The sequence below is a fragment of the Xyrauchen texanus genome, chromosome 37 (assembly GCF_025860055.1).
Source record: "Xyrauchen texanus isolate HMW12.3.18 chromosome 37, RBS_HiC_50CHRs, whole genome shotgun sequence".
Taxonomy (NCBI): domain Eukaryota; kingdom Metazoa; phylum Chordata; class Actinopteri; order Cypriniformes; family Catostomidae; genus Xyrauchen; species Xyrauchen texanus.
Window position 1 is genome coordinate 31,928,229 of NC_068312.1, and position 14,402 is coordinate 31,942,630.

The following is a 14,402-nucleotide window of genomic DNA, read 5'->3' on the forward strand; positions in this document are numbered from 1 at the left end:
TAAATGTCATATAATTGGAGCCGACCAAAGTCAAATACATGAAAGGATATAAATTATAATTATACCATCCATCGTAACACTGGCATTTCCCACAGACAAAATCTCCATGGCCATTACAGCGCACTGCGTTTTTTGCTGGGGTCTGATGTTAAAGGAGAAATATAGGTTTAAGATTTTAAATAAAACAAATTGTAAAACAGGAAAAGGGTACTTAATGGAACAGTTAATCCAGAAGATCTCATCATTTACTCAATGTACTCGCACAAAGCTATTGTGTGGCTTCAGAATAAGTCACATAGACTATTTATTGGGGTGAACTGAACAGTTGGCAAACCTCACCTTTTCACAATCACATTTCTGACACAGTACTTCAGCATTGATTCTCAGGGCGGAGCTAAAGGTGGTGGGTTTGACTCTCAGCATTCCTGCTCGGTCAGCATTCCCACTCTTACACACATGGTCCTCTCCCACCTGAGTAAGGGCCTTCAGACGCACCGTAAACTTACCCTAGAAACAGGGAGAAACCAATAATCAGTGCCTTTAAGAAAAGTCTTCACATTTAAGATCGTCTTAAAAGTGCATTTGAATGTTACTTAATCCTTCATATAATTTTTTTTCTCAGATATACAGGGCTTGGCAATAAGAATTATGGCCAGTTCTTAGGGCCAGCAGACAGAATGTGCAGAATTTATGCCGCAATTCAATTTGTAAACACGTAGAGCTGCTCTGTAGTGAGCAGACAACAACCAAGTTAGCAGATGGACAAAAGAGTGATGGGGAATCGCTTAGGACAACCAAATGCTTTTAAGGCTCTTTAAAGGGACAATTCACACAAAAACTAAAATTCTCTCATCGTTAACTCACCCTCATACCATCCCAGATGTGTATGACTTTCTTTCTTCTGCAGAACACAAATAAAGATTTTTAGAAGTATATCTCAGCTCTGTATATTCATACAATGCAAGTGAATGGGTGCCAAAAACTTTTAGCTCCAAAAAAAGCACATAAAGTCAGCATAAAAGTAATCTATATGACTCCAGGAATTAAATCCATGTTTTCTGAAGCAATATGATTGGTGTGGGTGAGTACAAATCAATATTTAAGTCCATAACATAAATTCTCCTCATTGCCCAGTAGCAGCCGATATGCACAAAGAATGTGAATCACCAAAAACAAAAGAAGAATGTAAAAGTAAAAGTGAAGAGTGATAGTAAAAAAGGACTTAAAAATCTAGTTGTTTCTCATCCACACCTATCATTTCACTTCATAAGACATGAATTAAACCACTGGAGTCTTATGGATTACTTTTATGATGGCTATATGTGCTTTTTGGAGCTTCAAAATTCTGGCACCCATTCACTTACATTCATCTACAGAGATGAAATATTTTTCCAATTTTTTTTATTTGAGTTCAGCAGAAGACAGGAAGTCATACACATCCGGGAAGGCATGAGGGTGAGTAAATGATGAGTGTGATAACATTTTTGGGTGAAAAATCCCTTTAAGCGTTTTTAAAAAATACAGTTACTTAGCACAATGTCTTAAAAAATGCAATGCTCATGGTGCCGCAGCCAAAGTCATGTCTGAAGCATAGACCAACAGTTATAAAAATTGCACAGGAATGTGACAACAAGTGCACATATCATTTTCTGTCAGTTGTGTGTAAGAATTAATTATTTAATTTAAAAACAATTCATCTAAAAAGATATTGCTAAATATTTTTGAATTTTCCCTTGGCCATCAGATTTTTTTTATTGATTTCACTTGTAAATGCTTTTTATAGTAGTGTATGCAAATGTAAAACTAAGACAAAAACACTCACAATTTGTCCTGGTGTGATTCTGAAATTTCCATATTCAGAGGAACCACCGGATTGAGAGAGAATTTGAGCTTCAACCGCTTTAGGTTTGTCCTCTACACGAATACTGATCTTCGAACGAATATTCTGTTCGAAAAAGAGAGATGAACTTATTAATAAGTTGATGAACATTTAAATCTGAATCACAGAGAATTTACAGTTTCCAATTCTATTAGAAGCACTGGGGGAATTCACTCCAAATTAATTGTGTCCACTGATAAGCACTATTTGCACTGTATTTGCACATGCAAATACAGTGGCATAACTGTTTCGTGACTTCGCCCTATTATGTTTTACCTCAAAAGCTTTTTCTAAAATGTTCAGGATGTTGGAGGAATCTTCTTGTAACCGTCCCAGCTCAGCAATGGGGAAGTATTCATGCAGTTTCTACATGAGCACACAAAGTTTAAATCAAAAACGTATCAAAATTCAGTATCACATTTCAATATAATCTGTTTTCATAGCCCTGTTTCTGATACTGCTTTCAAATGGTGATAAACAAGAGACACATTCAGACAATAATAATACATATGTATAAATGAATCCAAACCTCATAGTATGAATAGGAGTGGTTAGTAATGGCGAAGATCGGGATGATGTTATGATGCACCAGAAGTCGCACTAGCGTAGGTATAGACGGGTAGTCCTGTCGAACGTCATGTGTGTAATTTCCATCTGGAGTTAAGTGGCATTTCTCATCATTACGATCCAAGATGCCCGCAAGCACATTGGCACCGTCTGCCTCATAATGGAAAGCCGATTCGGTGGAGAAGACCAGCAGGTGGGTGCTGTGTGGCCTCCAACCAATCTGAGTCTGCAAACATAAATAATGTTAATATAATTTCTAAGTTACACTGTACCAGTAAGAAGTAAGATGCCATATACAAGACTTTGTAATTCGAATTGCAGTACATTTATTACAGGGTCAGTCCCCCTGGGTGCCATGCCATGTTCTTGTGTGTCCCAAGACCAAACGTAATGAAACCAAACCTGCTCTGTAGGTGACATATTTGATTTTACACTTACAAAAATGAAGGGTCTGCTGTTGGGAGTTCAAAGATTTGACTAGAGTGTGATCACTTGAAATACAGTGTACAACAGGGTTTCCGTTGTCCGGTAATTACCGGACATTGGCCGGTAAAAAAATTAAATGTCCGACAAAATTAAATCTCTCCGGTCAAATTGTCCGATTAAAATTGCCTAATAATCCCGTCCCCCTAACACAATCTGAATTTGAGAATAAGCCTAAAATGTATAAAGCAAAAATACACCAATCTCTTGCTATGTTATAAAGGAACAGGATCTATCGTTTGAAAGTTATGAAACAACATCGCATGCTGCATTTCAAATAAAGCGCACGCCTAAAACGGCTGCAATATAGACCTAAACAACGAACGATTGAGTGAGACGTTTCAAATATGGCCAGGCCCAGGCAGACTAGCTTTAAAAGCTTTTTCAGAGGCCAGACGATGGTGAATCAGGAACATCTCATTATAGATAGATCAGTGCTTCTAATCCGCGCATTCGTGAGTTTTTTTCTCTATCATCAAAACTGAATAGCCTATGTTCATCAGTGCATGGTTACAGTCTATATCAAGCAGGGACACGTTTGTGTGCATTTTATTTTGTGATTTCACCGAATTAATAGAGAGTCTCCGCAACGGCGATAGATTGAAACGCTGCGTCCTAGTGAAGATTGCGCAACTCGCGCAGCGCGTCGTCCATGCAACTGATAGCAGCGGACACGAAGCTCAGCTTGATTTCAAAAACAACAGATTTTAGCGCTAGATCTCTTATTTAATAACGGACTAAATGAATGATCTGCTAGTTAACTGGAGATGTTTTATTTATTTGTATTAGGTACATCCGTGCCTCAATGTTTCAAAAAGTGAATGTGTGTGAAACCACAGTAAAAAACAATTGGCGTTGATTGACACCATGAAATCGGACGTTCATGTTTTTTTTTTCGTCTATTTGAAAGTTAAGCTAATAATAATATGTTGCATTCTATACGGCCTGATTATGTAATTTTTTAAGTTACATAGACTGCCTCCAATTTTCCTCAACTTGACTAATTAAGAGGCGATATATTTGACTGGCATATCAAAATGTCCGTAAAACAAACGGCACCATTTTTTTCTAGCGGAAACTCTGGTGTACAAGTGGTCTCTACTACTTTCAATGTGGTTTTTCTGTTGATGTTGTTATGTTTTATTTTTTGGCTTTTTGGTGCAGGACAGTCCGGAGTCACAGATCTCTGTCATTATATGGCAGTGTGAATTTTTTATTTAATTTTTATTTATTCCATTTGTGTTTCATGGAGCTCTTGGCTTTAACAGCCTTTACTTTAAACCACTTTGCCATACTACCACTTTCCCTCTGCAAGATCTGGTTTTACAAGTGTTAACAAGAATTTACTAAAGACTACAAACTAATTTGGTTTGGCATCTTCCATTGACATCTGCACCATTGATGAAAAATTGACTGGTGGTACCTGGCAGACAGCAGCCTGTAGAATCGCATCAAATCCCCCCTCTGGGGCATCCAGGTTGCCAGATATACGCTCATTCTGAAGCCTCTGTTCGAAGTAGGTGATGTTGTGTGTGAGAGTGATAACATTGCGGAATGAAAATGGAGGGTCACTGTTGGCCCACGGCTTAGCTAATCTGTAACAAGGAAAACACAAGTATAAGGAGAGTATTAAGGTAGACAAAGATTGAGCAAGTGTGTATAGATGATGTAATTGTGTTTTGTTCTCACTTGGATGGCCTCATGTCTGTTTGAGGCTCAGTGACTTTGTCTACAAACTTGCCAAATCCAATGGTGTAGTCATCAGAGATTACACCAACAAGTTTAGCTGCATGAGGTGAGAAGAACATACAATAAATGAATATCAAAATAGCATCCTGTCAATTATGACATACAGTATCCTCAAAAAACAATCACAATCAACACATTGTCCCAATGATAATGCTGCATTCCATGCCAGAAGTACCATAATTACCTAAATTACATAGGATTCCACCTTGAAAAAAACGTTCACGCTTGTGTCAAACACAATTAATGCTACATACTCTTAGTTTTAACCACTCTCCAACTTCTACCACTTGTGATGTCAAATAAAACAGTTGAAAATCATCATTATATAGGGGCATTCATGCAGGTTGGATATTTCCATTTAAAAGCTAGACAAAGCACAATATAATGGAAAGCATGCCATCCTAGAAACATGATGCAATGGCAAAAATGTGCATGTGTACATAGAGCAAAAAAAGAAGAAGAAAAAACAAAAGACGAAATGCAAGAAAGCATCCTGTGGGGACGTTGTTCCAAAACAACAAATCTGATTGGCCCTTGTTGTGTGGCAATAACTTAGATACTAAACAGAAGATGTGAAACAATCTAACAAGATCAACTAACACTTTAATGTAAGGTCCTATTAGTTAACATTATTTATTGCATTTGGTATCATGAACTAAAAATAAACAATGATTTTAAAGCCTTTATTAATATATCTTGGTTAATGTACATTTTTCCAAATATCACTGTTCATTGTATTATCATGTTAATTCATATTATATTAACATCAATGTATACATTTGATGTAAAAAAAATATTAGTATATGCAGAAATGAACATGAACCAAGATCAATAAATGCTGTAAAATAATACAAATAATGGTATTTTTGACACTGATAAAACCAACTTGTTTAGTAGTTTTTTATAGGGATAATCCTAGAAGAGTATCCTTATCTTACTCAAGGGTACAGATCCTAGATCCCTTGTGGGGTTTGAACCTACAATCTATTAGTTGCCAGCCCAGATCTAAACACTATGCCACATAACCCACCCAGCTGGGCTCCCATCCTCTTCAGGTTGTCCAGATCGTCAGACATGGAGTTGGAAAAGTCCATGAGGATGTAAAGGTCCAGAGGGCCACGTGTGGGTTCAAACACCTCCATCTCAACCTCCTTTTCCTCCCCAGGAAGAAGCGACATGTACATAAGCTGAGGGGCCACCTGAGAGCGTTTCTGCGTCTCATCAATCTGCACATTCTGAAAGACACACACAGACACGTGACTACATACACACACAATGATTTAGAAATGTAGGCTGTTAACAAAGCAGCAGAATATTTTTGTCAGTCCTCTTTTGAGAGCTAAATAAGGCTGCGTTCACACACAGTTTGGTTATGAATCCACCACAGGCGTCATTTATGGGTGGGGCGGGTGGGACATGTCCCTAACGCTTTTTGCCTTTGACAGTTTTGTCCCCACCACTTTTTGAAATAGCTTTCGTCAGTTAAGTGTCTCATGCAGAAGAAACATCTACAGTTCTTGAGCAGGAGTTTTTGTTTTGTTCGTGTGTGTGGTGATCCAGCGCTGGAGTTTGTTATTTTGTATGCTCCTTCGTTATGGCAGTTACCAGTGGCGTTGAGTGACAGCTGGCTGCAATTTTCTCTTGTGCACCCAGACATGCACTCTACTTGCTCTGCTGCTGAAGAACTCCTTTAAGTTATATAGCAAAACAAAATGCAAACAGATGTGTCCCCACTTATTATATGCATCCACTAACGTACAAGTGGTATTTTTGTTTATTAAAATTAAAAGTTATATTAGGGTAGATTAGATACTGGAACTTCTTGTACTAGATGTGAACATTTTACCATGAGACTACTTAATCATTCAGTCTAATAATTACTGATCCATGCATATATCAACTGACTAACAAAATCCAAGGACTGTTAGTGTTAGGCTCAAGTTATCAAATTAATTATGTAAAATATTTTTTGAGCGTTTGAACTGGTGATCAAGAATGACTTATTTTGACATTATCAGCACATAACAGTGGTGCCCATGCTATCAACTGTCATTGATTTGAAAAGAAGGACTGAGATATTCTTAAAAAGGTTTTCCTTAAGTGTTTCACAGAAGAAAGTAATATGAGTATGAACAACATGAGGGGTGTTTAATGATTTTTCAGAATTGTCATTAATGAATGAACTACTTTTTAAAGCCAGGTGTTAGTCTATTTAAACAAACCTCTCTAATTTCCATGGTGCTCTCAACTGTTACCATCTGATGACATTTATGGGCCTCCAGGTTTTCCTTCAGGTCACAGCGCTCATACTCAAAGATCTAACAAAACACACAAACACAAATACAGAAAATTGCACATGAAAGTGTTTATAAAGAAAGCTACAGTGGACCATTTTCACATTTCCAGGTTTCGAACACGCAAGTAAGGACATGGGAAACAATAGCAAATATTACTTTTGCATTCCCATTTGCTCCAACAGCCTAAGAAAAAAATCACCATTACACTTCTACTACTTTTCAAAACAGAAAAAAAAAATTTGAGAGATGAATTATGCTAGTTAGAAGAGACTAATGCCAAATCTAATGTCACTCCCTGAGCAGCTGCATGTAAAAGACCAAAAACAGCTAATTTAAAAAAATATATATATATTCAATTTTTTTAATACTAAATGCAGGAGAAAAGCAGCCCTACAATCTGTGAAAAGGATCCATATGTTTTAAGGACACAAAAAACAAACACATACAAAATACAGTACAATCAACAGTATAAGGATCAGTGAATCTCACCTCATCAGGGCAGTAGGCACATCCTGTGCCAATCTGGATACATTGTGAGCAAGTACTGGTCCTGGCAGCAGTACAGTGGTTCACTATATAACACACAAGCACATATTCAGTATGTAATGTGTATATTTAATAATGTAATGTTTGTTGATATAATTTATAACCATTAATATAAATGGTTAACAAGATTTGTTGTATTGAATAATTTTTGGTCACTATGCACTGATACAGGTTAGCAAAAATGTCTCTGGTCTTAAGTAAGTTTTCTAATTAAAAATGTAACTGAGATTTGCGGTTTAAAGGGCTTTAGTGTTGAGTTTAGAGTTCCCACCCTCATTAGCATGGCTGGCCGTCAAAGAGAGCATGAGAACGTATATTCCCACTGCTAGACGTGTCTCCCATCCTCCCATTTCAGTCTTAAACACACAAAAACATATACATATTACACAGCAATAGCATATAATGTACGTCATGCACACCCTGCAAGATTCATGCATACACATACACATTACATAAAGTTAAACATGAATTGATGTCAGACATATTCTCCCGCACACAAAGATACACACCATATTTGGACTGAGAAATTTGGGGTATTCTAGACATGTGCCTTGATGAACACCATAACAAAGTCATAAAATACTTTTAAAACATAATGACAACTCTAGAAACCTCAAATCAACACATACATACCGCAGTGGATATTTACCATTAGTCGACACCATATGTCTTCATGTCTGTTAGACCAATGTTTCCCAACCATTTTTGTGTTATGTACCTCCATACAGTATACTCATAAATAAATGAAAAATGGCCTGCACTTACATAGTGCATTTTTTAACCTTAGTGGTTCCCAAAATGCTTTAAACTGTGTCAAGGGCTGGACTGGTAATCTGGCATACCGGGCATTTTCCCGGTGGGCCGACGCTCTTTGGGGCTGATCAGGGGTGGGCTGGCCATCAGGAGAACTGAGCAGGCTGGTGGGGCTGAATGGGCCACGATAAGCTAAAATAAGCTGCTGCGTTATGCAGAACGGACCACAAAGCGGCACCGCAATATGCAGAAAAGGCACCCCCCCCCCACCCGCTCGCTCAACATTTGGGCCAGTTGCTATGTAAAATCCCGGGCCGATTTCTCTTCCCAGTCCAGCCCTGACTGTGTCCCATTCACCCATTTACACACACACACTCACAGGCGCTAGCCTGACATTGGGAACAACTTGGGTTTCAGTGTCTTGCCCAATGACACTTCGGCATGTGGAGTCATGTGGGCCAGGAATTGAACCACCAACCCTGCAATTAGTGGCCGACCCGCTCTACCACCTGGGCCACAGCCACCCCAAGGCACAAAATGCATAAAAAAATGCAATGAAGGTAAACAGTGGTTCTGCCTAACATCTCTTTTTGTGCTCCAAGGAAGAAAGAAAGTCATATGGGTTTTGAACAACATGAGGGTGATTAAATTACATAGTTTACATTTTTGAGTGTACTAACCCTTTAAATCGAACAGATTCAACAAAGTAAACTTGAAATCTTTCTCCCAGGAACCTGCTTATGTATCCTATGGTTGGAGATCACTGTATTAGACCATTAGAGACCACTGTCCATATCTAACGTACAGATGCGTGCCATGACCTCAGCTCTGAAGTATTGACACTTAAAACGCTCAATAACAGCAGCAGAAAACTGATCCACCTGCCCGTTATCACTTTATCTCACTTTTCAGCCATTCACTTTCTCTCTGCAGACATCAAATGAAAGCTGAGCCCATTTTACCCCTTATAAATCTCAACTCTGACAGTGAAGAGCAGAAACAGACCAACGATTCCTCAGGAATTCTGCTTATATCCACTACAGATGGTCAGAGACTTTGGGGAAGAGCACAAGAGAGAGTCACAAGTTTGATAACAATTTTCAGTATACACATGAGTTCACATTTAAATAACACCATTTTATACATTTTTAATTTGATTAATTTAGAAACCAATACAAAATTAAACCATAATAAGCCAGTTCTATCAATTTGTATCTATTACAAAACCTAAAGTCTACTCAGATACTGATCGGTAAATACAAACCAATATTTTTTAATCTCAAAACATAGGTTGCTCAAAACATGGTGTTGGCTCTAAGTTCATATTTTCACCAACATCACTGGAATTTCACTCCAAGATGAGAGAAAACTCCTTCCTCTATAAACAACTGTGCATGAGATTTAAACATACTGTGCCTTAGCATGCTATTTTGAACCTGGTCAAATGGGCATCAAGCTGTGTCATATACAGAGAAAAATATCAAGACCCAGCAATACTCAATACAACAACATTTAAATGCATTTTCATTTTTTTATTATTTACATAAAACAGCCAGGTCCCATTCCTTTTTGGAACAAATTTCAGGGTGATAACTCCCCATCTATTTTATTTTAGTCTCTCACAAATTCCACTTGCGCTACAAATTATGTTATCTAAATGAATTGTTTGTTTGTTTTTTCAATTAAAAAATATGACTTGATAGAGTACATAACACGACTTAATTGCAGAATGCAGAATACAGAAATCTAGACAGTAATGTTATTTGTCTCTGTAGACAGATACTCTTGCATAACAACCTGTTATATGCATATCAACCTGCATTAGTGCAGCCCACACAATTCTCTCATTGCATTTAACAGCTTAACAACTTCTAATCTGTCATACCATCATAAAGATTTATTAGGAATTTATTAAATTGTAAAGAATTAAAGTGATTATTCACAACAGATCATCTTAAATTCAGGTATGTAAGAGAAACATGAAAGTGTCAATTAAATCATTCTTAGCATGTATGAATAAATCAAACATTTATAATTAAAACAAACTGATTTAAGATAACCTAATTCACCGGCAACAGATACCAGCAGACACAATCCAATCAAAAAGACAAAGGCAGTCAAAGAGGAAAGTTAGAGAGTGATAAAAAGAGAAAGGGAATAAAAAAAGTGAGTTAGGAAACTCTGCAAACAAATCTGTGAGGCTTTCCAAAGAGATTGTTGATCTCACAAACCTCTTAGTCTGTTGTTTCCCAATCCAAGTCTCAAAATCCAACCAGAAATAGAAAAGTTCTTTCAAAGAAAATCCTTCCTTCTCCCCCTATCCTCCAATGTTTAACCGAGAAGCAAAAATAACCTGTTTTCCACCTGCTTCTTCACAAATCCAAACTTCTTGTGCTTGCAGATCTTAGTCCCCCTCCTGGCCAACAACGTGCTGTGAAATATTGTCTGGATATTCACCTCTGATACCCCTTGAAGATGTCTATCAACACAAGAGGTGAGAGACAGCGGTGTTTAAGAGTGAATGTGTCCCTGGTCACTGAGATTAAATCCCTCCTCTCTTGCTCAAGTCCTTCAGGTGGGTTACAGACAACACCCTTCCTTTCTCTCTCTCGCTTTGTGAGGTAACAAGTTCGCTCCACCTTTCCTTCTGTCCTTTGCTCAATTCGTTCTGCACATTCCTTTAGCAGCACCCTCACCTGTGTGGATTGAGAATGACAGATTAGAGCTCCTCCCCGAGAGGGGAGAAAAGAGAGAGAGAGAGAGAGAGAGAGAGAGAGAGAGAGAGAGAGAGAGAGAGAGAGAGAGAGAGAGAGAAAGAAAGAAAGAAAGAAAGACAGAAAGGAGCCCTGCCCTGGCTGCCCTTGCAAAGGGAGTGGCAGGCAGATATATTGCCTGCAGGGTACAAAGAATCATTGCACTCTGTTCGGCATAACATACATGTGTACGCTGAGAGCACTTCCTTTGAAGTCTTTCAAATGTCACTGCTACTACAATGTACCCTAATTCAAGAGAGAGAGAGAGCGCAAGAGAGAAAGTTGGCATTTGAGAGAGAGAGAGAGAGAGAGAGAGAGAGAGAGAGAGAGAGAGTAGTGAAAATGTGCATTCCTGTGCAGAAGGAACAAAGCAGCGCTCTTTGACAAAAACATCCATTTCCAGCGTGACCCCAGCAATGACCTCATTAAGACCAGTTTAGATAAAAACATGCAAAGGATTACAGACAGTAGATATAAAGGCAATATAAGCAGGCAGATGCATGAGACAGAGATAGATAGATAGATAGATAGATAGATAGATAGACAGACAGACAGACAGACAGACAGACAGACAGACAGACAGACAGACAGATAGATAGATAGATAGATAGATAGACAGATAGATAGATAGATAGATAGAAAGATGCAGGCAGGCAGGCAGGCAGACACAGTTGAAGTCAGAACTTTACATACACCTTAGTAAAATACATTTAAACTCAGTTTTAAACAATTCATGACATTTCATCGTAGAAAACATTCCTTGTCTTTGGTCAGTTAGGATCACTACTTTATTTTAAGAATGTGAAATGTCAGAATAACAGTAGAGAGAATGATTTATTTCAGCTTTTTCATCACATTCCCAGTGGGTCAGAAGTTTACATACACTTATTTGGTAGAATTTATTTTAAATCGTTTAACTTGGGTCAAACGTTTTGGGTAGCCTTCCACAACCTTTATTTTCATTTTGGCCCATTCCTCCACACAGATCTGGTGTAACGGTGTCAGGTTTTTAGGCCTCCCTGCTCGCACATGCTTTTTCAGTTCTGCACACAAATTTTGGATTGAGGTCAGGGCTTTGTGATGGCCACTCTAATACCTTGACTTTGTTGTCCTGAAGCCTTTTTGCGACAACTTTGGAGGTATGCTTGGGGTTATTGTCCATTTGGAATGCCCGTTTGCGACCAAGCTTTAACTTTCTGACTGATGTCTTGAGATGTTGCTTCAATATATTCACATAATTCTCCTTCCTCATGATGTCATCTATTTTGAGAAGTGCACCAGTCCCACCTGCAGCAAAAAAACCCCACAGCATAATGCTGCCACCCCCATGCTTCACAGTTGGGATGGTGTTCTTCGGCTGGCAAGCCTCACCATTTATCCTCCAAACATAACTATGGTCAATATGGAATTTTTTTGCTTCTTTTCTTTTTCTCCCCAATTTGGAATGCCCCATTCCCAAAGTATTGTAAGTCCTCATGGTGGCTTATTGACTTGCCTCAATCTAGGTGGTGGAGGACAAATCTCAGTTGCCTCCACGTCTGAGACCGGCAATTCACGCATCCTATCACCTAGTGTGTGTGGAGGCTTCACGCTATTCTCTGCGGCATCCACGCACAACATGCACCACCGAGAGAGAGAACCACATTATAGCGACCACAAGGTTAACCCAATGTGACTCTACCCACCCTAGCAACCGGGTTAATTGGTTGCTTAGGAAGCCTGACTGGAGTCACTCAGCATTCCCAGGATTCAGATTTTTGCTTCTTAATAAACGAGGGACGAGTCACAATTTATTTCTTTTTTCAAGTCACATTGAGTGAGAATAGGCTAATTATCAGTGCTAGCTTGAAAGTTCTAGGAGGAGTGACCTCATCTATAGTTCTGCAGGCAGTTGCAAGGAACACCTTAATTTAAAAAACAACAACAACAGCCATACAGTTATATCTTGTAATCAGGCCATGCACCTGAAATGTTGACACAAAGTTGACTGTCAGTGTCTTAATTCTCATGTCTGGGACAAAGACTTTATCCATGTGGGAAGTTTGCTTGAACAGGTGCTACCCTTGAATATGGGTCAGAACCGACTTGATCCTCAAATCTCGATTGCTAAATTCACACAGCATAAAACACGCCGTAAAAGCACACAGTCGGACCATGACAACTACAAATCATGGGAAGCAAATTCCCACAGGGGAGATGCATTACACTAAACACACAATGAGTCAGAAACAAGGTGTGTCCTTCTCCATGTTACAGTTAGACTCACTTGCAGAAGTGAAACTTTAGTAAGGGATGTGTGTACAGAAACAGCAGTCCCCCGGGGATGACCTGTGGAAAACCTTAGCTGCTGTTATTGTCTTTTCTGACCGCCAGACATCAAAAAAGTTCCAAATGCATTTCCTCACATGCTTGGATGTTTTCCCTGGATTAATTTGTGAACATCAAGTGAAATTTCTGGTTTACTGACACATTCCAATTCACATCCATATTTCCTTCATTGCCTCATACAGTACCAGCATTTTTATATGTCATATTTCAATGTTAAGGAAATTAGCATAAAGATACAAACTAAATCGATTGAAAATGACAATACACAGCATAATAAACAAAAAGTACATGAAAACTGTCTGCAATCTAATAAAAGTCACTTTTGTGTGCTTTTGGTTTTACATTCAGTAACCCCAGATCCTATACATTTGTGAGATGTCTGTTTTAGATCTTTGGAAAGCATTGCCTTCTACCTTTGATTTTATAAACACATTGTAAAGGTATTAATGGAAAGGAGGAGGCGAGAATTAAACGCTTTATGTTAATAAAACATAAACGCTCTCTCTCTGTCGCACCATTGACCCTCTCGGAAGCTTGATTAGCCTGATTATGGGCCGGGTGTGTATAATCACAACCCAGCCCTGCCCTCCACCCTGTCACATTCCTCCCTCGTTCTCTCAGGCCGGGGAGCCCCCGGCATGACGTACATACCCTCCACTTTCCTTGAGGGAGGGCGTGCCTTATGCCCCGTCTGCCAGCAGGTCATCCCCGCCTTCCTGAATCTGGGAGGGGACAGGGGGAGGGAAACAATAATGATTAAAATATGGGGTACTTCCTGTAACAGTGTAGTACCCCCAATAAAAAAAAAACACTGTAAAATTGAAAAGAGAGGGAAAAGGCCAATGCGGAGCTTTAGTGGGAGAGAGAGAGAAAAAAAAAAACACTTACTTGCCGCATGTCCGATATGCCGTAGCTTGGTCCTCGGCCACTCCTCCACCCTCTAACGGACGACAGCCGCACCTCCCCGGGCGGATAAGAGGCACTCCTCCGGCCCCTGGTGGACGGAACATCCTGCCGGATTCTCGGGGAACAGAAGGGGTCTCCCCC

General features: G+C 39.1%; 1 protein-coding gene across 1 annotated transcript in view; it reads right to left on the reverse strand.

The window, feature by feature from the left end:
• Positions 1 to 11,066, reverse strand: part of LOC127631064 (integrin beta-4-like) — a 33,222-nt gene extending 22,156 nt beyond the window's left edge. Inside the window, exons 1-12 of the mRNA XM_052109027.1 lie at positions 10,506 to 11,066; positions 7,793 to 7,877; positions 7,465 to 7,547; positions 6,901 to 6,996; positions 5,709 to 5,913; positions 4,619 to 4,715; positions 4,353 to 4,524; positions 2,409 to 2,672; positions 2,156 to 2,245; positions 1,823 to 1,945; positions 340 to 507; positions 66 to 142 (exon numbers count right to left, since the gene is read on the reverse strand). Of these exons, the coding sequence (XP_051964987.1) occupies positions 66 to 142; positions 340 to 507; positions 1,823 to 1,945; positions 2,156 to 2,245; positions 2,409 to 2,672; positions 4,353 to 4,524; positions 4,619 to 4,715; positions 5,709 to 5,913; positions 6,901 to 6,996; positions 7,465 to 7,547; positions 7,793 to 7,871 (1,454 nt within the window). The 5' untranslated portion in view covers positions 7,872 to 7,877; positions 10,506 to 11,066. The remainder of the gene's footprint in view (positions 1 to 65; positions 143 to 339; positions 508 to 1,822; positions 1,946 to 2,155; positions 2,246 to 2,408; positions 2,673 to 4,352; positions 4,525 to 4,618; positions 4,716 to 5,708; positions 5,914 to 6,900; positions 6,997 to 7,464; positions 7,548 to 7,792; positions 7,878 to 10,505) is intronic.
• Positions 11,067 to 14,402: the final 3,336 nt, after the last annotated feature.